General features: G+C 47.4%; 1 protein-coding gene across 2 annotated transcripts in view; it reads left to right on the top strand.

The window, feature by feature from the left end:
• The window catches only part of SRRM4 (serine/arginine repetitive matrix 4), a 345,117-nt gene that overhangs the window by 55,751 nt on the left and 262,760 nt on the right, over nucleotides 1-26,606 (top strand). For both annotated transcript variants that reach the window (XR_014542415.1, XM_083590245.1), the window contains exons 2-3: nucleotides 19,317-19,457; nucleotides 26,007-26,090. Coding sequence is in view for 1 of the 2 variants with exons in the window: in XM_083590245.1 (XP_083446371.1) it covers nucleotides 19,317-19,457; nucleotides 26,007-26,090 (225 nt within the window). In the remaining variant the exon portion in view is untranslated. The remainder of the gene's footprint in view (nucleotides 1-19,316; nucleotides 19,458-26,006; nucleotides 26,091-26,606) is intronic.

Here is a 26,606-nt window from a genome sequence, read left to right on the forward strand (position 1 = left end):
ATAGAGGACACAGAGCCATGCATGTGACTCACTCTGGCACAGACGCAAAGAGGAGCTTTTCCTTGTGAATGTGAAGTAGCAGTCCTGCATTATTTCCATCAGGCTGAAGAGGCGTGGAAGGGAGAGAATGGAGGGGGAGCTATGCCATCTGTTCTGCTAAGAGGGCGGCTGCCTTTGGTTCTGCCTCCAATGCCACCTGGTTGCGAACTTTTCCTGAATTGTCTCCTTTATAGTCGTTATGAAAACCCTTAAGAACTGACACCCAGTGGTGTAGCGTGGGTTGTCAGCACCCGGGGCAAGGCAAGTAATTTGCGCCCCCTAACCCGTGGATTTTAGTAGGGGCAGAGAGCTGCGAGTGAGAGTGCCCCCCCAGATGTTGCGCCCAGTGCGGCCGGCCCCCCCTGCACCCCCACGCTACGCCACTGCTGACACCCAACTTTGCTTTCCGCTCCGTCCTCTTCCTCCTTCCTCCCCACCTCCTTTTGTGTCAACCTTGTGAAACCTTGGAGAACCACCACTAGATAGAGATGGAAGTCTCCCATGCCTGAAACCACTGAGAGCTGCTGCCAGTCAGTGTCAACTGTACTGAGCTAGCTAGATAGACTGAAGGTGTTGCTCAGTAGAATGAAGCTCCCTGTGTTTTTATGGAGGAAGAGCAGTAGCTTAGTGATGGAGCACTTGCTTTGAATGAGGAAATGTCCTAGGTTCAATCCCTAACTGCATCTCCATGTAGCCACTGCTAGAAACCCTGGGGAGCTGCTGCCAGTCAGGGCCAGCAGAACTGAGGTAGAAGGACCAATGGTCGGGCACTTCCTAGTTGGTCATACAAATTGTTTACACTATTGCTTCTAGACCCACCCATCCCGGGGATGTGTGGCACATTGCAGCTTCTCTCTCACACCCACCCACATCTCCCCAGTCACAGAATCGTAGAGGGGACACGAGGGTCATCTAGTCCAACCCCCTGAAATGCAGGGATCATTGTCTTGAACTCACAACCCTGAGATTAAAAGCCTCATGCTCTGTTGACTGAGGGAATATGTGACCATTCACATTTAATTTGTGTGTGTGTGTATAGATATAGATGATATAGATATATCAGGCATCCCCAACCTGCAGCCCTCCAGATGTTTTGGCCTACAATTCCCATGATCCCTAGCTAACAGGACCAGTGGTCAGGGATGATGGGAATTGTAGTCCAAAACATCTGGAGGGAGAAGGTTGGGGATATATCCCCCTGCTCCCCATTCATCATATACAAATATCAGGGTGGTTTACAAGTCGTCATCCCCCACAACAAAAAATACCACCCAAACAACACAGAATAATCTTTAAAATGACTGGCTTATCTTAAGAAAGTTTAAAGAACTGAAGTGAATCAGCCAACTCTTCAGGGTTAGCAGAGAGGCAGAGTCCCACTCCCAAGTCCCAGTCTTCTAGGAAAAGGAATAAAGTCTTTAATGATGCAGTCAGGATCTTGCAGACTGAAGACCCATTGTGATATCATCTGCCAGTAAACCAATCAGTTCCCTCTAACTGCTCCCCTTATTTGCATGCCCGAACATTCTAAATAGCCATCCCACGCAATCATAGAATTGTAGTGCTAGAAGGGACCCTGAAGGTCATCCAGTCCAACCCCCACACAACGCGGGGATCATTTGTCCTGCATGGGTTTCGAACCCACGACCCTGCAATTCAAAGCCACACGCTCTGCTGACTGAGCCATCTAGCCCCACCACAGCTCTGCAGCCGTCATCCCAAACATAATCTAAAGAGCCACTGTGGAGGAAAAGCAAACTCTGCCGTTTGAAGTTCTCTTGCATTTGCACAAAGCTGGCAGTTTTCGAGTCCACGGCTTTTCGACTCTACTGAGCCGGCATTTTGCTCGGGACCCCCAGGGCGGAAGGCCCCGTCCAGCACTGCAGCGCAGCCGCGGGGTGTTTTGCGGCCCTCTGAGTTATCTGAGTGGAATGCTTTGGAGCCGAACATATGGGGGCGGGAGGCAATTTTCTTTTTCATGCTCCGATGGCTCAAAACCAGCTTGAGCGAAGGCAGACCCTGATGCCTGCAGTGGGGGTGCGGGAAGCTATATCCATCTTACTTCAAAGCTGGCAGCCAGCAGAAATGGCATCAGAGGAGAGAGAGAGAGAGAGAGAGAGAGAGAGGAAAAGATTTAGCTGGGGAAAGTTAGAAAGCAGCTAGTGGGGCAACTAAAGGGTCTACTTGAGGGCATCCGGCTGGCCTCTGTGAGAATAGGATGCTGGGATAGATCAGTGGTGTGGGGTCAGTCAACTAGAGGGACTAAGCTAGTCCCTCAAAATGTTCCCAGCAAATTAAAGTTTTAAAGGCTGGTGCCTCCGTCCCAAAGTCCAGGAATACAGTGGTACCTCGGGTTACAGATGCTTCAGGTTACAGACACTTCAGGTTACAGACTCCGCTATCCCAGAAATAGTACCTCAGGTTAAGAACTTTACCTCAGGATGAGAACAGAAATTGTGTGGCGGCAGCGGGAGGCCCCATTAGCTAAAGTGGTACCTCTGGTTAAGAACAGTTTCAGGTTAGGAACTGACCTCCAGAATGAATTAAGTTCTTAAACTGAGGTACCACTGTACTCTGTGTATTCCTTGCCAAAGCCCTCGATACTCCATGCCCCTTCCAACTCTACAGTTCTATCTGTCTGTCTGTCTGTCTGTCTGTCTATCTATCTATCTATCTATCTCTGTTGGCTTTTGCTGCCCAACTCCCCAAGGAACTGAGCCCTTAAGTTCATGATCAGTCAGAGAAGAATGAATGGAGGCAGGATCCAGGGAAAGCAAGGCTGGTCTTTATTTTTATGTTGCAACAGAGTGCCCCCACCCTTATCAGTGCTGGATTTACATATAAGCTAAACAAGCTATAGCTTAGGGCCCCACTCTCTTGCAGGCCCCCCAAAAATTAAAGGGGGGAAAAACTGGATGAACATTTCCAAAATATAAGATAAAAAATAAATAAAATAAAACCTACATACAGCAATAGTGTTTTGTGTTGTGTAGGCTCCTATTTGTTATGTGCAAATGGCTTTAGATACCTATTAGGTCCATAAATTACCATATAGCATATATTCAATACAAAAAACAGCAACAATTTGTTGTTGACAAAGGACAGCTGGACATATAAAGGGCCCCATTACCTTCAGCAGGTTAGGGCCTCATCAAACCTAAATCCACGCCTTGCAAGAAAGTAAGAAAGACCCAGAACAAAGCGTGCAGGAACTTTTAAAGACCTTTGACATTGCCCAACCCCTTAGCCAAAGACCACCTTAAAAGCATCACACATACATCGCAGAAAGAGGTGGTCCACTACAGAAATTTGAGAGTCTGGCTGTCTGCCAAGATCCCTGATAATATTTTGCTGATTGCATTACCTGGGGAGCCTGACCATTCTTCTGAGATCCAAGTTACAGGCATACCCTTTTCATACACAAATATGCCCTTCAAATGAGGGTTGCCATATTTCAAAAAGTGAAAATCCGGACACAAAAGTTGTTTGGTTTTTTTCTGCAAAGTTGTTGAGCTTCCGACATGGGCTGCCATATGGCTGGGTTTTCCTGGACATTTTTACCAGTTTTCAGAAATTCCTCCCGGACCATATTTTCGACAGACAAATCTTAGATATGTCTGGGAAAACTCAGACGTACGGCAGATAGGATTTTTAAGTGAAAATAACTACTGGGAAAGGTTTCTCCAGGACATCTCCTTCTGCAGAGGAAATATTTAGAGTACCATATTTTTCCGTCTATAAGACACCCCCTAATTTTGGGCAACAGCCAATCACCAGTCTACCCTCGGCACTATCCGTGTATAAGATGCCCCCTAATTTTTGACTTTTTTTTTTTTGGAAGAAAACCTAGTCTTATACACGGAAAAATATGGTAATTAGAAAAGCCAAGATGGCATTGGGAGTTGTTTGGTGTGCTAAAATAATGTGAAGTTTTCTCAGGGGATATTTCATTCATGCACACACACACACACACACACACACACATATATATACACACACACACACACACACAATCATACCTCGGGTTACAGATGCTTCAGGTTGCACGTTTTCGGGTTACGGACACGCTGAAACCCGGAAGTACCGGAATGGGTTACTTCCAGGTTTTGGCGCTTTGTCCATGCGCAGAAGCACTGAATCGTGACCTGTGCATGCTCAGACGCGGCACTGTGGGTTGCAAACGCTGTGGGTTGCAAACATGCCTCCTGCACAGATCACGTTCGCAACCCGAGCCTCCACTGAATAGATAGATAGATAGATAGATAGACACACACAATATATATACGCACATTTCATTCATATATAAGCACACACGCAAACCACCCAGATCCAACAACATGGCTAACTCCCAGTCTCTATTTGGTATTTTTTAAAACCAACCCCCTCCCCCACCAAATCACCATCACTGACTGCAGATCCCTCCCTCCTTCCCCTGCCTGCTGTTTTCTAGTTTATCTCTTCTTGAGCACAAGCCTTCAATGCAGTAATCCCCACCAGGTAGGTTTTGAAGCTCCACAATTCCTTGATATCTCGGCTCCACGAGGGGGCCTGCCACTGAAGGTACTGCCAATACATGGTCTCCCTCCAAAAAAGGAGCGGCGGCGTTTGTTTTTTTCCAAAAGCAAAAGCGATAAAAGGTGCTTGTTAAAAGTTAATTGATCCCCCACCCCTTTAAAAGGGGGGAAGAGAAAGGAGCTTAGAAGACAGGCTGTGAGATGAATATAATAGCCAAATCAAAATCCCCACTGATGTCACCGGTGTGAAAATCATGAGAATTTGATGATGTTTATTTTACTTCCTTTCATTTAATTTGAAGGGCGAGTGGTGCATTCTTTGACGCTGTTGTTTCAAGAGGTTCCCCCTGCTTCGCCTTCCACTCTTTCTGCCTTAACGGTTTCAAATGGATAATTCCTTCTTTGGAAGATAAGTCTCAAAATGAATTTTAATGCATGCTCCAACTGTCTGGGCAGTGAGAGTTCTAGGGGTGCAGGGGGTACCCGGGTTTTATTTCCTTAGGAGTTAGATCCCTGTGGACTTTTGACATTCTGGTGCCCTATACACAGCATCTCAAAAAGCAGAGACATCACCTTGCCAACAAAGGTCCGTATAGTTAAAGCTATGGTTTTCCCAGTAGTGATGTATGGAAGTGAGAGCTGGACCATAAAAAAGGCTGATCGCCGAAGAACTGATGCTTTTGAATTATGGTGCTGGAGGAGACTCTTGAGAGTCCCAGGGACGGCAAGAAGATCAAACCTATCCATTCTTAAGGAAATCAGCCCTGAGTGCTCACTGGAAGGACAGATCCTGAAGCTGAGGTTCCAATACTTTGGCCACCTCATGAGAAGAGAAGACTCCCTGGAAAAGACCCTGATGTTGGGAAAGATGGAGGGCACAAGAAGAAGGGGATGACAGAGGACTAGATGGTTGGACAGTGTTCTTGAAGCTACCAACATGAGTTTGACCAAACTGCGGGAGGCAGTGGAAGACAGGAGTGCCTGGCGTGCTCTGGTCCATGGGGTCACGAAGAGTCAGACATGACTAAACGACTAAACAACAACCGTAGATTCTTTGCTAACCTTTGGCTTTCCAGAAGTTGTCGTACTACAAGTCCCATCATTCCCTGACCATTAGCCATCATGCCTGGGGCTGATGGGAGTTGAAGACTCCAACAACTGTTGCAGGGCCATAGGTTAGCCACCCTACAGGTTGGTCATAGATGGAGATTTGCAGCATTAAACACCCCAACAGATACCTTATAAGGTAAGCTAGTAAGCTTGATGTATGAGTGAGGATTTCAGCCCTAGACTCCCAGGTTCTAGCCCAACTCTCTAACCACTACACCACAGTGTCTTTCTTCTTAGGATTTCAACCAACCCATATGCATGCACTTCCTCTGCCTTTGGTGAAAGCCTGCTGTCAAGTTGGTCATTGGGTTGTTGTCTGTGCATGGGACCTAATGGTCAGGGGTCCCTTTGCCTAATGTTTAGTTGGAATCTCCTTCCGTGTCTTTAGAATCCATTGGTTCGGGTCCTATCGTCTAGAGCAGCAGAGAACAAGCTTGCTCCATCTTCCATGGGACAGCCCTTCAGATATTTGAAGATGCCTATCATATCCCCTTTCAGTCTTCCCTTTTCCTGGCTAAACATACTCAACTCCCTCAAACATCCCTCATAAGGCTTAGTTTCCAGACCCTTGATCACCTTGGCTGTCGATACCCTTCTTAAAATAGCAAACCACCCCCTCAATCAGTCCTGTTTGGCAACACAAAGGAAATATAAGAACTTCTCTTTTCCTCTCGTTCCATCTCAGCTGGAGGTGTTGTGTGTGTGTGTGCGTGTGTGTGTGTGTGTGTGAACAGGAGGGGAGGGAATCTGCGATTGCTTGATTGATACTATGCTCAGGGATCCGTAGTCTCTGATGTAATTACACTTATGGGTTTTGTGTGATAAGAAGATTAATCAGCCCATTACACCAGAGCTGTTTACCTATAGATGAAAGTAATTGAACAGAGCAGTCATACGTTGCCTGCCGTTGCTTTGCATAGCTACCTGCAAGCCTGTTTGCTGCCTCCTGCCTCATTTTAGAAAGAGAAAGAGAGAGGTGTCAGGCCTTAAGCCCGTTTGGAACCAGCACTTTGGAAGTCCTCCCTCTTACCCCCAGATTTGAAGAGATGCTCTAGGTGGGGGCCTCATCCTTTGTGTGCAAAGAGATTCAAGCTTCAGTCACTGAAAGCTACAGAGGATTCTCTTGCTGAAGTTGTCAGACAGGTTTCTTTGTAAGGCAAGGGCCATTGCAATGCGCTCTATGTGGGGCTACCTTTGAAGGTGACCCAGAAACTGCAACTAATCCAGAATTCGGCAGCTAGACCGGTGACTGGGAGTGGCTGCCAAAACCATATAACACCGGTCCTGACAGACCTACATTGGCTTCCAGTACGTTTCCGAGCACAATTCAAAGTGTTGGTGCTGACCTTTAAAGCCCTAAACGGCCTCAGTCAAGTATATCTGAAGGAGTGTCTCCACCCCCATCGTTCAGCCCGGACACTGAGGTCCAGCACCGAGGGCCTTCTGGTGGTTCCCTCACTGTGAGAAGCCAAGTTACAGGGAACCAGGCAGAGGGCCTTCTCAGTAGTGGCACCCACCCTGTAGAACACCCTCCCACCAGATGTCAAAGAGAACAACAACTACCAGACTTTTAGACGACATCTGAAGGCAGCCCTATTGAGGGAAGTTTTTAATGTGTGACATTTTGATGTATTTTTAATATTTGTTGGAACCCGCCCAGAGTAGCTGGGGAAACCCAGCCAGATGGGCGGAGTATAAATAATAAATTATAATATTATTATCATCATCATCATCGCTGGTCACTTAACTGTCCTCATCAACATCCCTAAAGAATGACCCAGGTTGCAAGAGCTTCCACTAAGTGATGGGACTCTCCAGGCTAATGGGTCCTTTTTCTCCATCCCACTCCCTGCCACCTTGCAGCTAGGTAGGAGTACAATAGCCAGAGTGGTGTGTTTGAGCAAAGCTAGAAACAGGCTGGAAGCCGGAGACACAGACTTGCTTGCTCTGTGCTGGGTCCAAAGCGGCGACAAATGGAGAAGCAAGATCTGTAGGGCCGATAATGCGGCGAGTCCCTCCATCTCATGCTCAGGTTGTACATATGTGTAAATAAAACCATGTGTGCTAAAGGCACCACATATTCCGCTGACCTTCATTCCAAGGAAACTGAACCTGAATAAGCGCCAGGTACCCCAGAGTCTCTGGCCGCTCGGAGACTGGCGTGGCTTGTGACACTGCCATTTCAGGATTTCCCATGATTCTCATAAAGCTAGGTGTAGCAACTATAAAGCACGGGTTGCATGCGGCTCTAGGAAGTAACAAATGTAAAGGAGAATTATTAATTATTAAATTAGAAGGCATTGTGATTCATTTATGTGTTGCTGTTTTCCTGCTGCAAAGTGTGTTTGTGCATGTCCTGTATAGATTTTACAAGGAGGCAATTTGAGAGTTTGCATCAGTTCTAATTTTAGGATATATTTTTTTTAAATGAAATAAGAGTTATTTAAATGGTTTTACATACCGCGCAAAGAACTTGAAAGTGTATATTTATAGCGAATGCAATAGTATATAGATACAGGTGATAGGTTTGATGGAATCGTAGAATTGTAGAGTTGGAAGGGACCATGAGTGTTATCTAGTCCACCCCCGGCAATGAAGGAATAGATGACAGACAGACAGAGATGGATGATAGATGATAGATGATAGATAGCTAATTTTATTTTATTTTATTGTATTTTATTATGACTGGGACTGTCACCCCACTCAATCCACTTGCCAACCCTACGTACTTTGCCAACCCCCCCAACCCCCCCTTCTTCCCTTTCCACCTCACCAAACCCCCCTCCCTTCAGACATGGGCAACCTAAGCTAAGATTCCTTCCAGACATGCAACCCCACTGGGAGAGAAATAGCTCTAAGTCCTCCTGAGAACAGGGAGGAGAGCATGGGCAGCTTGAGGGTTTAGCTTCCCGCTTCTGCTAACCAAGATGTTGGAGAGCTTCAGGCCTGGGGGCCAAATACCTCTCTACCTGGCCCTTGGAATTATCCACAGGACACACCTCCTTTCCCTAGGCCACACCCCTCCCTGGCCCTATGCTTTTGCCTAGCCAGAACGTGTCCTTGAACTCTGATCGTGCCTTTTGCTTGCTGAGATGGAGGAGGGTGTATTGCAACTAGCCTAATGTATAGGGCAAAATCTACATTAATTGCTCCACTCATTCCCCCACTCCCAGGCCTGCCTGCCGCTGACATGTGGCCCCCGGGAGATGGCCCAGAAGGGAATGTAGTCATTGGGCTAGAAAAAGATCCCTTTCCCACCATGCTAACCCAGCCTGTACTTTAAATACCCGCCTTCCCAGAGAAAGGATTGAAAAGACACCTTGCATGCTATAAATATTGTGACAAGGGTGTTCAGTACCAGACATATTACCTACTGTGGTTGGAATATGTTCCAGAAAATGCAAAGTGGGGATGACAGAATCTGATCTAGGATGGTTTTAGCAGCAGCGCAGCTGATTTCTCTGGCCCAGTGTTGGTGTAAATCATGCAGTGATCCCCCTCTCAAAGAAAGGAGAGGGAAAGCCTGGTTGTGCAAACTATGGGAATGATTGCAGCCTGTTTTAAATCAAGGTTTGATAGTAACCAGCTGTACACGTTTCAAAACAAACAGCCTGCATTTATTTCACTCCGGAGAGATCATCATGGGCAGGCATACCATTTGGAAAACACGCTGGTGACGAGCAGGGAAATATTTTGCCGTGATGTAATGGAATGTGGTTTTACTTTTAAAATTTCAATTAAGAACGCCTTCTTCCGTCTCGCTGCTTTCAAAGGCTCCCATCAGCAATCCGGCTTCTTGGTTCGGATCCGCAGCTGTTGGGTCTGCCAACCAAGTTAAGGCCCTTCGCTGTGCTTAGGCCCCACCTGCAATGTACATTTAAAGCAGTTTCGTATCACTTCAAATATCCCCAAAGAATTCTGGGAAGTGTAGTTTTTTTATAGGTGCTGGGAGTTTCGAGGCGAGACCCTTAGTCCCCTTCATTTGAGCAGCAATTCCCAGGAGGTTTGTGAGGAAAGAAATGTCTTCAGCGGGTGTCTGAATGATAGCAGGGTTGCCTCAGTTCAGAGGGGAGATGATTTCATAGGGAGAAGCAGAGAAGGCCCTGCTCCTGGTTGCTTCGAGGTGGGTTTTTTCAGGCTGCGGCAAAGCAACAGTCACCTCATTCGCTGTCCTCAGTGACCAGGCACTGAGAGAAGAAGATCCCCCAGGTAGCTGAGTCCTCTGTCTTCTGTGCTCCCTCCATTGTGAAAGGCTCTCTTATTTATTTTTTTAAAGGAATGGATTGTGTTGCATTATACACTGCAGATGGCATGGTAGATAGCGAAGTGTTAAGCTCAGCCTCTATTGTACAAGGTGGGCCTGGCAGAGAATACACAGAGCAGGAAGAGGGAACAATTACTGGAGTAGGATCCCATTCCAAGTAATTTATATCTCGGGCGACTTGACACTGATTGCAATTCAAGCTATTTTCTTTAGAGCTCAATGTTCCTGCCATCGCCTCGTTCCGGCAGCCTTGCAAAGACTCGTTTCATCACGTTCTGTCCATAAAGCTTTTCCTCCCGTCTTATCTCTGCACAATAAACCTAGAGTCCAAGGGGAGGTGATAAGCGACAAAAACCTTTCAAAAAGGGGGAAAAAAGAGGAAAATCTCAGGGGTGCGTGAGAGCGAAACCATATGAAACACTCTGCTGTGACACCTGATCATTTTATGAATCCGACAAGCCTCCCCGGTGAATGAGTGCTTGAGGAGAGTCGCAGGCGCTTGTTATGAGCCATCCAATCTACGCACGGAGGAAGGGAAATGAGCTCAACTTTATTTTTCCCCCTAAAGTCAGTGATTAGGTGCTATAATTAAGAAAGCATTGTGCCTGATTTCTAATCTTCCTCCCTGTTTAAAATTTAATTGATTTCCCTCCCGATTGAATCCATCTGCATCCATCTTTATAAGGCCCTGGGTTCTGAGTTTGGAATGAGACAGTCCCTGAAAGAACTGCTCTCTATTTGCTCAAGGTAGCACCTGGAACTGTCCCAGGCAGCGGCGGGGCTACCCTCTGTGGGGGCAGGGCGAGGGTCCCAGGGGTGTGGGGCGGCAATGTCCCCCCCCCTCAGGGATAACACCTGGGGCAGACCACACCCACTGCACACACACCCTTCCTCTACCAGTGATCCCATTTAGGAGATTTTATTATTTTTCAGCATTCTAACTGGCTCCCTGTTTCTGCAAACTGTGTAGGATGGATAGAGAGATGGCTTTAAGGCTGCAGCCCTAAACAACGTTACTTGATAATAACATACCCTCCAACATTTCTCCGATGAAAATAGGTAAAGGTAAAGGGACCCCTGACCATCAGGTCCAATCGTGACCGACTCTGGGGTTGCGGCGCTCATCTCGCTTTATTGGCCGAGGGAGCCGGCGTACAGCTTCCGGGTCATGTGGCCAGCATGACTAAGCCGCTTCTGGCGAACCAGAGCAGCGCACGGAAACGCCGTTTAGCTTCCCGCCAGAGCGGTACCTGTTTATCTACGTGCACTGGTGTGCTTTCGAACTGCTAGGTGGGCAGGAACTGGGAGCTCACCCTGTTGCGGGGATTTAAACCGCTGACCTTCTGATCGGCAACTCCTAGGCTCTGTGGTTTAACCCACAGCGCCACCCGCGTCCCTTGTCGATGAAAATAGGGACGTCCTGTTCAATGGTGATTATGATGATGGTTTTCTTATTTATACCCCACCCATCTGACTGGGTCACCCTAGGTTTCCAACATATATAAACACATAATAAAACATTAAACATTAAAAAAGGAACTTCCCTTTGCAGGGCTGCCTTTAGATGTCTTACAAAAGTTGTATAGTTACCTACTTATCTCCTTGGCTCGGGGGTATCCTCCAGCATTTCTCCAATGATAATAGGGACATCTTAAGGAAAAGCAGGACATTGTGGGATCAAACCAGAAACTGAGATGGCTTCTGTAAATCCAGGACTGTCCCTGGAAAACAGGGACACTTGGTGGGTCTGGAGAAATTTCCCTTGAACTTCATAGGGCTTTCTCTGAGTAGAAAGGCCTAGGATTGCACTGTGAACAAGCCTTGTGTACATAGCATACATGCCAAAGGAGAAAATCACCTTGACTGTTTGACCTGTGTAGATAACATTGTGGTTACAGGTAGAGCCAATACCATTAAAATACTTTTGATTTTTTTGTATGTATATAAAAATGCTTTTCTGTAATTTAACCATCCTAAATATATCCACGAGCAGGTATTGAATCTTTGCTGAGAAATTTTCACCTAGCCTTGTCATATTCCAGTTCATGAAAGCATGGAAAGTCTGCTTTGCATATTATGCAAATTGCAATGCAAATTTTTGCTCTGATTCTGAGTGGGAAGTGAACTGATTTGAGGTTTTTTAAAAAAAAAACACGCAAAAAATAAAAATGCAAGAAGTTGATGGAGCGCTGGGTTTCTGTATCGCAACACAACGCCGAGCTAGACTGACCTTTGCTGTGACCTGACGTGCCCTTTGCGGAGGGTATCTTGGAATGAAAATCCAAACCAGAAAGTGATCAGAGTTAAGTGTTTTAGCAATTATTCCTATAGCAGCAGTTTCAGGCACTGTTTGACAGCACTGAGGCTCCAACTCTGCATTGTTATTTCTGGAGCAACTCCCCCTATGAGGAAATGTTGATTCCGAGAATAGGCAAGTAAATGGATAAAATCAAAGAACTGCAGAGTTGGAAGGGATCCTGAAGATCATCTAGCCCAGCCCCAGTTGTCCCATATGGGAATCAAGCCTGCAACCTTGGTGTTATCAGCACCATGCTCTAACCAACTGAGCTAAATAGAGAACCCCTTTCTCTCTCTCTCTGGACAGCCAATGTTGGAAGATTCAAGACAAAGAACAGAAAGTACTTCATGCGGCCCATAATTAGCCTATGGAACTCACTTCCACAAGAGGCAGTGAGGACCACTAACTTGGATAGCTTCAGAAGAGGATTAGATTCACGGAAGACAAGGCTATTGATGGCTACTTAGATGAGGCTGGATAGCTCAGTCAGTAGAGCATGAGACCCTTAATCCCAGGGTTCGAGCCCCACTTTGGATGAAAGATTTCTGCAATGCAGGGGGTTGGACTAGATGACCCTGGTGACCCCTCCCAACTAACTCTACGTTTCTATGTATTTACTAACCATGATGGCTATGCTCTGTCTCCATGGTCTGAGGCACTAATGCTTGCGAATACCAGGTGCTGGAGACTGCATAAATGCTTTTCATGGTGAAAGCAAAGGTTCCTCAGCTTCCTGGCTGATCTAACCCTACTTTCCTTCCAGAAGTCTCTCTTATTTATCGACTCCTATGAGCCATATTTAGCCCAAGGCTCACATTTTAACTAATGCACCCTAATTGGTCATTAACCCAGGTCACCGGTTCCAGAAAACATTTCAGAATTGATTCCAAAAGACTTAGCTTCAAAAGGGGTTTTAGTTTTAAATGGGGCTTTCAGAGAAGGTCAGGCATCAATTAGCTGGAACGGAAGAACCTACAAACTTTGTTGATTACCAATATATGTGACTGTATGATGTCAGCCCCTATGGAGAAAGCTTTGCGAAGAGTGACCTTGGATAGTTTCATAAACAGAAATGGGAAAAAGGGCAGGAGCCCCAAACTGGTTAAATGAGGTTAAAGTTAAACTGGTTAAAGTTGAATGAGATGGTGTACCAGTTCCAGTTGGGACCCAGGCACAAGCCCAAAATCATCCGCAAACACCAGCTGTGGAGGTATCATGGGAAGAAAACTGTCACTGGTTGATCCAGCCGTCAGTGGGGCTGGATCCTGGGGCCACACTGGCCCCACCTGGACAAAGTGTATCCACTACTGCATGTAGCTTACCCAATGCCAGTCTGGTAGGAACCTGCCTTATGCTTAGTCAGACCATTGGTCCAACTAGCATGGGTGGAGCTGTGGTCTAAACCACTGAGCATCTTGGGCTTGCCGATCAGAAGGTCAGCAGTTCGAATCCCACGACAGAGTGAGCTCCCGTTGCTCTGTCCCAGTTCCTGCCAACCTAGCAGTTCGAAAGCACGCCAGTGCAAGTAGATAAATAGGTACCACTGCAGAGGGAAGATAAACGGCATTTCCATGTGCTCTGGTTTCCATCATGGTGTTCTGTTGTGCCAGAAGTGGTTTAGTCATGCTGGCCACATGACCCGGAAAGCTGTCTGTGGACAAATGTTGGCTCCCTCGGTCTGAAAGCGAGATGGGCACTGCAACCCCATAGTCGCCTTTGACTGGACTTAACCATCCAGGGGTCCTTTACCTTGTTACCCAACTAGCTCAGTGTTGCCCACATTGAAACCCTGGCAGTCAAACAAGAGTCTTTCCTTGCCATATCTGGAGATGTCAGAGTTTGAACCCAGGACCTACTGCATGTAGATTACATGCTCTGTCATCGAGTTACACAGCCTTTCTTAATGCAGAATTTTTGGTGGGCACAAGGAATGGGCACTATAACTGGCTTAAAACTGCAGACCTTCCAGAGGCACTATTTTACGACATTGCACTTATTTGGGTGCATGCAAACTGCCTGAGCATTTATACGAATGCTGTGCATAATCTCTCTCACACTTGCACCCAGTAGTTCTGGGGTGGGGTGAGAGGAGACCAAAGCATCCTGCGAAGAACTTGAACCCGAGTTTGCATATTTCCCCTCCCCATCTATTTTCCTTTTGTGTCGATTCTTTCTAGATTGTATAAGCCTGTTGGTGGGGACTTGTAGACTGCTCCAGCGGCTTTTGGGGGAGGCTGAAGGGCAGGAGAAGAAAGTAATATTTAAAGAAATAAGAGGAGAAAAGATGGCGCAGCTGTGCAACACCTAACTGATATGCAGAGAGATGCAAACTATGATCTAAGCCAGAGGGTTCAACCTTTTTGAGTCCACGGCTCCCTTGACCAACTCCATTCTTTCTGTGGCACATCTGTGGGGCTCAGGAGCCCAGTTATGCCACCCCTTGCCTGCAGAGCTCACAGCCTCTCACCCCTTTTCGAACACCCTCCCCTGTGGGGTGTTCCCTCAGCCTTCCCTCCTCTCCTTCTGGTCCTGCCCCACGCCCACCCCCACGCCCCAAAGAGAGGTGCCTCTTCACACTGCCCCACAGGGGCCTAGGAACTTGTCTGTCCATTCCCAACAGCTAGGGCTGGTGGACTGGATAGCTGGGCTCCCTTGCCCACTTGCTTGCTTGCTTACTCCAAGGCCACCTCAACTTCTGGCAACCAGCACCCCCTGGCCAGCCCCAGAGGCACCATTCACCTATGGAGCTTGTAGCCAGGACTGCTGCAACACACAATTGTGCAAGGCTTTGGGAGGCAGAGACAGGAGAGGGCATCAAAGGAGGGAAGGAAAGAAAGAAAGACAGAGACCAGTGTTGCCTGCAGCACCCCTGACCATCATTCAAGGTGCCACGGCACACTGGTTGAAAGCCACTGATCTAAGCAGAAACACAATGTGGATTGTGACCAAGTGGACCATGTGGCTCCTCAACTGGCTGCCCAGGTACACACTGAGGACTGGCAACTTGAAGTGCCTGCTCACTTTTCTTAGGCATCTTGACCTTGAAACTGGCCTTGGACCAGCCAGTCCACCCAAGAGAAGATGCCTCCAAAAAGAGGGCTGTCCCCCCTGTGAGGTAGGAGACTGGGGCACCCTACAACTCACATTCTGTGGGTTTCTTCTCCTTTATGAAGCTCTGTGGAAGATGCATGCATCAAAGCATGAGCTTCTCCTGTAGCTTCCTACTGGGTTTGATTATATGTCCCTCTGCCCTCCAATACGTCATGCCCCTTAACCAGCACATTCTCCAGAGGCTGCATTTTGAAATCTGCCATTCAGGCCACAGAGCAATATTCTCCCCTTGATTAACTGCAAGTCACTCAAGCCGGGAAGATCATCTCGGAGGTCCCTCCCGCTGGCATTTCCAATTGATGTGTCTTTGTGATGGGAAGGTGTGCCAAAGGGCAATCATATCCCTCGCTGCTGCTCCTCTGCCTGTGAGGACAGGGGCTTTGTGATTGTAAATTAAATGGGGGGAAGAGAATGAAAACAAGATCTTGCAGGCTCTCGTTGGACCAAGCGTGGCTTCTCGCTGCGCTAGCCAATCAATTGTGACTTTCGAGTCCCTCTTAATGCCTCGGGGCTTTCTAATAGGGATGGATGACTCAGTCCTCTTTGCGGCCCGTTCCAATTTTGCAGGTGTTCCTTCACAAAAGACCGCTCCATCCTGATCAGTCTATTTGTGGACCGCAGCAATTTCACAGGCATTCATTCACAGACATCCGCTACATCTGCAACAGTCTCTTTGTAGCCCTTTTCTGAACTGCCTTATAAGCATCATGGTGGGAAGGAGAAGAAATTGAAACTGCCCAGCAAACTCACTCAGAGCCAGCACCGTCCCGCAGCTGAATGAAGCAACCCAATTCAGATGGTACCATCTTCAAAAGCAGTGATGAGGTCACTTGTGTAATGCCCCTGTTTCACATGCAGAAAGTCCCAGGTTCAAGCCCCAGCAAAGGTTGAGGTGCCCTACTTTGCGGCAAAAATATTCCCTCCCCCCTTTTTTTCTTTGTTCATCTGTCAGTCTGAAGAAGAGCTGTGGGCAACGTGAAAGCTTGCTCACTCCTTGGTGAATTTCGATTGGTGTTTTTTTATTTCTGTTTTTGTTTCTCTCTCCCCCCACCACCACCGGGGGGGAATATCTGTGTGGTGTTACTCTGGCTTTGAATGCAATACAGGCAGTGCACCATCTCTGCTTGGAGAAAGGGGCAGCCCTCCCCAATGTACTTTTAACTCTACAATATTTTTTTTAAGCATTTGCTAAATAGCATCTTTATTTCCTGGGTTAATTCATAGCTGGCCTTAGGACGACGTAGTGCTACAATTGTGGAGCAAGCTCTGAACTATTCCCCCAGGGGTGGAGAGCAATTATTGATGCAAATAATTGTTCCCCAATCCCATCAAAGTCTGCTTTTGCTTCGGCCCAATATTCTTTTTCATTGATTCCCGAAGCTCCCCTGAGCCCTAAAATACTAGTAATCTCTTTGGGCTGGATTCTTGCGGCGGCAGATAAATGGCTGTGTGCGAGTGCGTGCACGCATTTTTTTCTTTGCAGACTTTCATGTTTGTGATGGGAAATGCATTTGCAATTTAATATGAATGATTATTCTAATCTTAAAGGAAAGGATTATCACAGAACTCCCTGCAGGAAACTTAATCGAGGAGAATTGCCCAAAGACTGTCCTGGCTGGCAGGCTGAAAACCTGAACAGGGGCCCTCTATATGGAAAAAGAATGGAGTGCCCTGGGGTGGGTGAGAAGGAAAACAGCATGGTTGGCTGGCTGGCTGGCTGGAACCCTAAAAAGGAGCACTCCACACAGCAACATTGGCATGGAAAAGGAATAGAGTGTCCTGGAAATAATGGAATGGAGCCTCCTGCAAAAGGGCATGGCTGGCTGGAAACCCTGAACAGGGATTTGCCCCACTCAGCAACATTTTTTGTCACAGGTCCAACTTGCGATTTTCCTGCTCCTCTTCATTCTCCAGACCTGGTGATGTCTGTTCCCAGCCCACTCCCAACATCTGTGACTCACAGCATGGCATGTCACCCTGACAACTGTCCTCTCTATTCCAGCTTTCTCTTCGGGCTGCTTTCCTGCTTCCAGGAAAGCTATGCATGGTTGGGGCTCCCAGACTGTCATTAGTTGCCATATCGCAGCACAAAAGAACTGCTTGTTTGCTAAATGCTTCCTGACAAGACCACTGGCTTGTGCAAATCTGAAATTGTGTCCCGGCTTCCCAGTGCCCCAATCAATCTGGGGGGTTGGCCACTCGATGCCTCCACCCCCAAGCCCTCATTTTTTAACGGATGGCTTGATTTGGTTTAGCAGATTTTCTGGGAGAGAAAGAGGTCTGGACCAGAAGGGGCAATGTGGCAAACGGATGTGCTAAAATTAAAATCTCAGGCAGCCATAGATTCTCAGACACCACCAGGGCACTCAGACAACTTCTGGATTCCTGGATTCGACATCATTTGTCCTCCAGCTTGGTGCTTTAAAAATACAGTAGTACCTCGGGTTAAGAACGTAATTCATTCTGGAGGTCTGTTCTTAACCTGAAACTGTTCTTAACCTGAGGTACCACTTTAGCTAATGGGGCCTCCCACTGCCATGCAATTTCTTTTCTCATCCTGAAGCAAAGTTCTTAACCCGAGGTACTATTTCTGGGTTAGCGGAGTCTGTAACCTGAAGCGTCTGTAACCTGAGGTACCACTGTAAATAAATGCATAGGTGAGCAGGAAAAATGCTCTTGTGGTTTCCAGGCACTCCTGTAACTTTAGGTAAATGATTCCTTTTTGGAGGTTCCGCTAACTTTATGGCTTCCTAAGGAGTGCAGCTTCCCTTAAGTGCCTCAGGTCAAGTTCCTGTCCTGGAAGAGTGGGGTAATAGATGTGGAGCTGTAACAGAATGTGTGTGTGTGTGTGTGTGTGTGTGTGTGTGTGTGTGTGTGTGTGTGTGCGTGCCTGCCTGCCTGCCTGCCTGCCTGCCTGCCTGTGTGTATGTGTGTGTGTGTGTGTCAGAGAGAGAGATACTCCTGTCACTGGAAAAGCTGAAAACAAATCTTCAAAACTGCACCCTCAACTACTGCTTTATTACTCCCCACTCTTATTTATTATTGAAACTCATTTGTTTTTGTTTTAAAAATTAATACTTTATTACTGATCTATTCAGTAAGTGGGATGCCTCTGTTATGCCTTCTGTGATACTAAAGGGTTCTGAATGTATATCACAAGTACGCGTGTGTCTTTTGGACTGCTTTGAATATACTTTAACCACCTCAAGCACTGTTTTTACAGAACAATCTCATGGAGACAGGAAGGGGGGGCCCATCTGTAGCAAGAGAATCACCAGATCCAAAGCCCTGTAAGTGCAAGCATGAGGAAATCTTTGGCCCTACAAATGTTGCTGGACTCAATCCCATCACCCCTGGTCATTACTCATGCTGATTGGGGCTCGTGTGTGTTGGAGTCTGACCACATGGGCTAGACCAGTGTTTCCCAAACTTGGGTCTCCAGCTGTTTTTAGACTACAGTTCCCATCATCCCTGACCACTGGTCCTGCTAGCTAGGGATGATGGGAGTTGTAGTCCAAAAACAGCTGAAGACCCAAGTTTGGAGAACACTGGGCTAGATGGACTGAGTGGTGGCGTGGAGACCCACAAAGGATGTGGAGACGAATTCCAGACACTTCTAGGTCAGGTCAAAGGCAAAGAAAATCAGGACCGTGGACAGCTCTCAGTGGCTCTGCTATCTCTGATGGTCCTTTGCTGCAACATCTTCCCACGCTCAGGTAGCAGGAGGCCCTGGGAGGTGTCCATGGTCCTGATCTGCTTTGCCTTGTCTTTGACCTGATCTGGATGAGCCTCTGGCATCCATTGCCACTTCCTTTGTGGGCACCGATCCCTAACAGTACAGGTTAGGCAGATCCAAAGTAAATTGGTAACAGATGGCAAGATGAGAGTTCTCTGCCCCATGGAGCTTGCAATAGAAGCCCTGCCTGCCCCTGTGAATGTTTCACTGACAAGGTTCTTCTTCTCCCTCCTTCTTTTCCAGCACTGAGGCACTCAGCTGCCTGCCGCTTCCAACAGACAACAAGCACCCAGAGGAGCCATGCCAAACTCAAGAGACCTCTAGCACCAATGGCTGTGTGAGGTTGAAAGACAGCCAGGAGTACGCTAGGCACAAATCATGCAGGTAAGACTCAGGGCCTGAGGCCTCTCCAGATATGGCCCTCTGAGTCACTCCATCTGCCCCTCAGGACTCTCCACAGGCCACAATGCTTCTCCACAGCCCACACCTGCTTTGTACCTTCCTTGAGTGTTTTTCCCTGGCTGGAACGTGTCCTTGAAGTCTGGTCGTGCCTCTTGCTTGCCTGGGTGGAGGAGAGAACGGGAACTAGTGTGTGTGGAAACTAAGCCTCCTGTACAAAGGGACGCAGGTGGCACTGTGGGTTAAACCACAGAGCCTAGGACTTGACAATCAGAAGGTCGGCGGTTTGCATCCCCGCGACGGAGTGAGCTCGGTCCCTGCTCCTGCTAACCTAGCAGTTCGAAAGCACCTCAAAGTGCAAGTAGATAAATAGGTACCACTCCGGCGGGAAGGTAAACGCTGTTTCCTTGCGCTGCTCTGGTTTGCCAGAAGCAGCGTAGTCATGCTGGCCACATGACCCGGAAGCTGTACGCCGGCTCCCTCAGCCAATAAAGCGAGATGAGCGCCGCAACCCCAGAGTCGGTCACGACTGGACCTTTACCTTTTACAAAGCAAAACAAAAGTACCTTTTACCCTTTACCTTTACAAAGGTAGAATCCACATTTGTTGTTGCCACTTAAGAACATAAGAAGAGCTTGCTGGACTAGGCCAAGGGCCCATCTAGTCCAGCATCCCGTTCTCAAAGTGGCCAACCAGATGCCTGTGGGAAACCTGCATGCCGCACATGAGCACAAGAACATCTCTCCCCCTCCTGTAGCTTCCTGCAACTGGTATTCAGAAGCACTGCTGCCTCCAGCTGTGGAAGCAGACCATAGCCTCCACCAAGCCTCAAAGCCATTGATAGCCATGTCCTCCATGAATCTGTCTCATCCTTTTCTAAAGCCATACAAGTTGGTGGCCATCGCTCCTTCCTGCAGGAGTGAGTTCCATAGGTTAACGATGCACACTGTGTGAATAAGTCCTTCTTTTTATCTGTCCTGGAACCTCCCAACATTCCGCTTTGTTGGCTGTCCATGGGTTCTAGCGTTGCATCTTTGGCCTCTTCCCCTGCCCAACTGTGGCATGTGGCTCCCCTGGCAGATTGCTCAGAAAGGTATGTGATCTCAGGCTGACAAATGTCCCCCCCGATTTGCTGGAAATCACGCAGGAATCTACCAGCAGATCTCAGCCTACCTTCTGTTTAACCTTTCCGTACAGCGCACAGGTTATTCAAGGACCCGTAGGAACTAGCTGCCCTGCGGTCAGTGCCCATCTCAGACCCTTTGAAATGGCTGGCGCAAAAGGCTTTTAGAATAGTATTTGCATTTTTTTATTATTTTAGTTTAGCCTTGCTTGGTAATTAGACCCAGGGCTAGCAGCAAAGGAACATGCCTCCTTAAGTCATCCTTTGTTTTCCTGCTCTCTCTGAAATGCTTTCTGCCGCTTCTTCAATAAAACATGGCAAAGTAATAAGAGTTCTGCCTAAAGGGGACCCATTTGCACCCACGTGTTTTCCAAGAGGCTGGCGAGATGGCACAGTTGCTGTCTTCCTCGCAAAGGGCTTTACATCCAAGTCAAGAGAAAGCTGAATGCTTCGGCTTCCCCGCGGTGCAGTCTTTGCCGCAGTCTTTCAGAGCAGCCTGGGTTTTTTATTTTTATTTTAAGATTCTGCATTCCAAGATTGCTTGTCTCTCTTTCGGATTTAATAAGCTCGGGTGGCAATTAAGAAGTAGTCCTTGCCATGCATTTAAGGCATTGCGTAGGCTTGGACCTCATGTTTTCAGCACCTGAGTGCAAGCACGTCGGGGAGTTTGAAGAGAGTAAAAATAGAGCCTAAATCACCGTACTGCTTCAAGGCAAACCACCCTAAAGAGAGGCCCATAGAACATGCAGCTTCCAGAATTCTTTGAGGGAAGCTGTGACTATTTAAAGTAGAATCACAGTGCTAATAATAATATTAATAATAATAATAATTTTTATAATTTATAACCTGCCCATCTGGCTGTGTTTCCCCAGCAACTCTGGGCGGCTTACAGCACACATAAAAACATAATAAAACATCAAACATAAAAAACTTCCCGATACAGGGCTGCCCATAATAAATGTATGGTGTCAATGTGGCCTTAGTTTCAGTGTTGCCCTTGTAGAACTCAGCAGGGAGGAGGATGGGGACAACAGTAGAATTAGTTGGCTGTGGCTGTCATTGGCTCTGGCGCCACCTACTGTTGGACTCCCTGCCTTCCACCCTGTCACTGGGGACAGTCGTGGAGACCACTCCCACTTCTGCTCCTGCTTCCGCTGTCTGAAGACCAAAGTCTTTCTAAGGGATAAAGGAGGACGAAAAAGAGCGTGAGCCCCTCTCCCTCCGCCCCCATCCTTTGTGGCTTCTTTCTGCTATCGACCGGCCTTTGCTCTTTGTCACTTTGAAGGCGGGGGGAAATGAAGCCTGCGGCGAAGCAGATTGTTGTTTAAAAGGGCCCTATTTGCCAAACTGTCCCCAGAATTAAAGCACGTAACTGTTTTGCTTCCAACTGCTGCAGGAAGGTGGGAGGTGGGGCTTCTACAGACGCCCAGATTTCGAGCTTACTGCTGCATCGGCCTGAAGTGCATTGTAGTTGCTTTTCTTAATTAGACTTAGATTGCAATCAGTGAGGTGCAATTAAATCCGCATCAGCTTTAGGAGGCCTCCAAGACGAGACGGAACGCCCAAACCGTCACCAAATAAAGATGAGAGGTGGGCATGAAGTGAGCATATAGAGCCCTTAACAATTTGGAGCCAGTTTACCTGCGAGATTGCCTTCCTCCGTAAGTTAGCTTAGATGGAGGAGACACAATTATGGAAAGACAACACGTTCTTGAATAACAAACATACACTGAGAGAGAGTTCATTGTCTGTGCCAAGCCTGGTTCCTGGAGAGTGACAATTAAGTTTTGCGGGTAAACGCAAAGATTAGAATACTGCTCTTTTCTGTGGCTGTCATAGAATCATAAAATTGCAGAATTTGAAGGGACCACAAGGATCATCTCGTCCAACCCCCTGCAATGCAGGAATCTTTTGCCCAATGTAGGGATCAAACCCACGACCCTGAGCTTAAGAGTCTCATGCTCTACCGGCTGAGCTATTCAGGATGTTACTTATTCATTCCAGGTCATGTTGTTAGATGGGAGCCTGTTCCAGGGTCACAGATAGTTCATGAGGGGGTATATTTCATTTTAAGCTTACACCAGCCACACAGATGCCATGATCCATAGAAATAAACCACGCGAAAAGCACCAACTTGAACCCATTGTTACCTGTCGGAATTAAAACATTGGAGAAGGTTGCATCTGAGCCATGTCAGGCCCCAGCAGACTTTGACTCCATAGCTTTAGAATAGCAAAAGGTAAAGGTTAAGGACCCCTGGATGGTTAAGTCCAGTCAAAGGTGACTATGGGGTTGCGGCACACACCTCGCTTTCAGGCCGAGGGAGCCAGCGTTTGTTCACAGACAGCTTTCCGGGTCATGTGGTCAGCATGACTAAACTGCTTCTGGCACAACGGGACACTGTGATGTGCACAAAAATGCTGTTTATCTTCCCGCCACAGTGGTACCTATTTATCTGCTTGCATTGGTCTGCTTTAGAACTGCTGGGTTGGCAGGAGCTGGGACAGAGCAACGGGAGCTCACTCCGCCGCAGGGATTTGAACCGCCGACCTTAGGCAAGCCTAAGAGGCTCAATGGTTTAGACCACAGCGCCACCCACATCCCCTCTTTTAAAAATAGCCCCCTGTGCTGTACAGGAGAATTAACACAACCTGTGCTTCCTGTCCTAGTCAAAGCACGTATAAATCACCAGCTTGGTCAAGCTGAGGTAGCTGGTCCGCTGCTGAGTTGGTAGAGCACATCGAATCACAGAATTGTAGAGTTGGAAGAGACCATGATGATCATCTAGTCCAACTCCCTGCAATGCAAGAATATGTAGCTGACCCATACGGGGATCGAACCTGCAGCCTTGGTGTTATCAGCATGACGCTCTAACCAACTGAGCTATCCAGGCTTAAAACACATGTGTTGCCTTTGTGGGCATAAGATGAACCTTGGGAGCATCGAGCACTTCTAAGAGCATCTTTCACGAGGACCAAAGGAACTAGGTAGGGCTAGACAAAGGAGGCATTCCTGGAATTGCGTTCACGCTTTCCAAGAGCAAATGCTCATCTGCTGATAACACGAGCCTCTTAAAAGGCGGCTTGATCTGAAATAAGGTGACTGAGTTCTTTGTAAAGATATTCCTTGATGCAGATTTTTTTTTTTTTTAAATAGCACATCACACCACTTATTATTTTTTTAGAAAAGGGAAAAGGCAGCAGCAGGTGCTGCGAGGATCACTTAACAAATCTTCTTTGGGATCTTTGAAACCCTCGCCAAGAGGGAAATAGTGAAGTGGATGCTTTTAAATAGCAATGGACGGCATGAGAGGGACTGTATGTTCTTGATCAAGAACACAAAGGCTAGCTGCCTTTGCTTGCATCATGTCAATATCTGAGCTCTTTCATGCTGAGTGGCTCGCGGTGACTCATCCTTCATTGATGGCTCTGAACCCTGAAATATTTCAGGGAGCCGCTTAACCGAATCTCTCTCTCTATATATATACAGTGGTACCTCGGATTACAGACACCTCAGGTTACATAAGCTTCAGGTTACAGACTCTGCTAACCCAGAAATAGTACCTCGGGTTAAGAACTTTGCTTCAGGATGAGAACAGAAATCGTGCTCCGGCGGCGTGGCGGCAGCAGGAGACCCCATTAGCTAAAGTGGTGCTTCAGGTTAAGAACAGTTTCAGGTTAAGAATGGACCTCCGGAACGAATTAAGTACTTAACCCGAGGTACCACTGTATACCACTCTAAGGCCTTGGTGGTGCCACCACTGGGAGCAACCCTGGTTGGCACTGACCCATGTCAAAGCCTTTTCAGTGGTGGCTCCCTGGTTTGGGGAATGCTCAGAAAGGTGTGCCTGTCACCCTCATTATTAACTTTTAGGAGGAAGCAAAGTTCTTAACCCGAGGTACAATTTCTGGGTTAGCGGAGTCTGTAACCTGAAGTGTATGTAACCTGAAGCATATATAACCCGAGGTACCCCTGTACTACCTTTCCTCAAGCTCAAGATGGTTTGCAACATAGAGCTAACTAAAATTACTACTCAGAAATAATTCTCTCACAGTGCTCAGTTGGGCTTACTCTCAAGTAAGTGTGTATGGGATCGTGACTTCAGGTGCTCTTTCCTATATGTATGCAGTTCATACTCTACCTTCCAATGAATTCAGAAAGGCACGTAGGCACTTATCAGTGCTAGCTAGATCCAGAGCTGCTTGGATACGGCAAAGTTGACTCATCACCTGCCTTGAGGCCTTGCCTGGGGTCGTTCCTCACACAGAGGACAATGGCATTTTGCTTCTTGGTTGTAGGCTGTTCTGAGCCTTTCAGACAGGGCGAGGTTTTAAAAAAACCTAAATCTAGTACATAAATGAGCCTCTGTTATAGCTGGAACAACCCCCTGTGATTTTTTCAAGGGCTTCTTGGAATTGGCCTTACAGTCCGATGGCCCCTGGACTACTGCAATGTGGGGCTGCCCTTGCCCACAATCTCGTGGCTCCAGCTGGTGTAGAACGCAATGACTAGCCTGCATTTGGGGAAGATGACAAATAGCATGGGGCACCTCTGCAAAAACCTCTGTGCATGGGGAAATGATGGAGGGATGCCAGAGGCCTTCTCCACTCTCACTTCTGCCCTTCCGGCAAGAGCCTGGCAGAGCCTTGGATAAGGTGACCAAACCGCCACCAGTTCCACACCACCATGTCCCAGCCTTGGGATTGCAGCCTAAATCTCCTGTTTATGTAATTGATTGCTATTTAATAAACATTGCCAAGTCTCTTTTAAAAATAAATTAGGCGGATGCCCGTACTTTGCAACCATTATCCTATGCAAATTAAAGTCTGATTAATTTATTTTAAAACATATTTACTGAGAGGAGCCAAATGTATAAATCTATTATAGAGTTGTTAACCTCGATAAATATGTCTTAAATAACTTGGTGCCAAGCCAGTTAACATACAGTAACTCTCTCATTAGATCTGCAATAAATCCCTGGAGGAGACAGTTAATTTCAAGCATGGCTAAATTACCCGGAACATGGCAATTAAACATTCACCCTACGTTATGGATCTCCCGCAAGACCCCATCCTTCACAGGAAACCGTACTTTGGGGATCAGAACTGTCAAGATGTTGACAGATGGCCGTGATTGACACATGAGAACATGAGAACATAAGACGAGCCTGTCGGATCAGGCTAGTGGCCCGCCTAGTCCAGCATCCTGATCTCACAGTGGCCGACCAGATACCTGTGGGAAGCCTGCAGTCTGGACATGAAGCAACCGCACTTGCGATTCCCAGCAACCAGTTTTCAGAGGCCCATTGTACTACTGCCTCTGACAGTGGGGACAGAACACAGCCATCTTGGCTAGTAGTCATCATGCAAACTTAATACCTTCTCTCTCTCTTTCCCTTCCTCTATCCAAAGCCCATCCTATACTGAGGAATTCACACCACCTCCTACCAAGGGGAAGAAGAAAAAGAAGAAATCTACGCGGAAGAAGAGAAGGAGGTGAGTGGAAATCCATCACAGGCTTCTTTCTGCACCGGTGTCAGGCAGCCGAGGAACCAACCCCCACGGCAGGTTGCCAGGAATGGATAAGACAATGAAAAGTCCTTACCAACTGCTTTTTATTCAGTATTTACAGAGAGAGGCTTGGGAATGCAGAATCTTGGAATAATAGCGTTGCCCCAATTTAGTCTCCATCCGCTCCCTCTCTTCCACTTCCTCATGCATCATCACTACAGGTGCTGAGAAGTGCCATATGCCTTTGAGTTCTTTGCTCTCCTACTTTTAATGCTTGCTGGGTTCTGGGAGAGGAGGGGCCTGGAATGCTCTCTAAAGATGCTGTGTCCATCAGCTGTCCCCCCTCTGGTGCTTCTTCTTCCTCCTCTCCCATTCTTTCCCAGCTTTTCCCCTCATCTGCCTCTGAGCTATGACCTCCCTCAAACCCCTGCTGTAATTCTGAACAGTCACCTTCTTCTCTGGAAGGGTCAGGATGGGGAGGCGGTCTCCACCATTCCTCCT

Source organism: Podarcis filfolensis (genome assembly GCF_964270895.1).
Source record: "Podarcis filfolensis genome assembly, chromosome: 16".
Lineage (NCBI taxonomy): Eukaryota > Metazoa > Chordata > Lepidosauria > Squamata > Lacertidae > Podarcis > Podarcis filfolensis.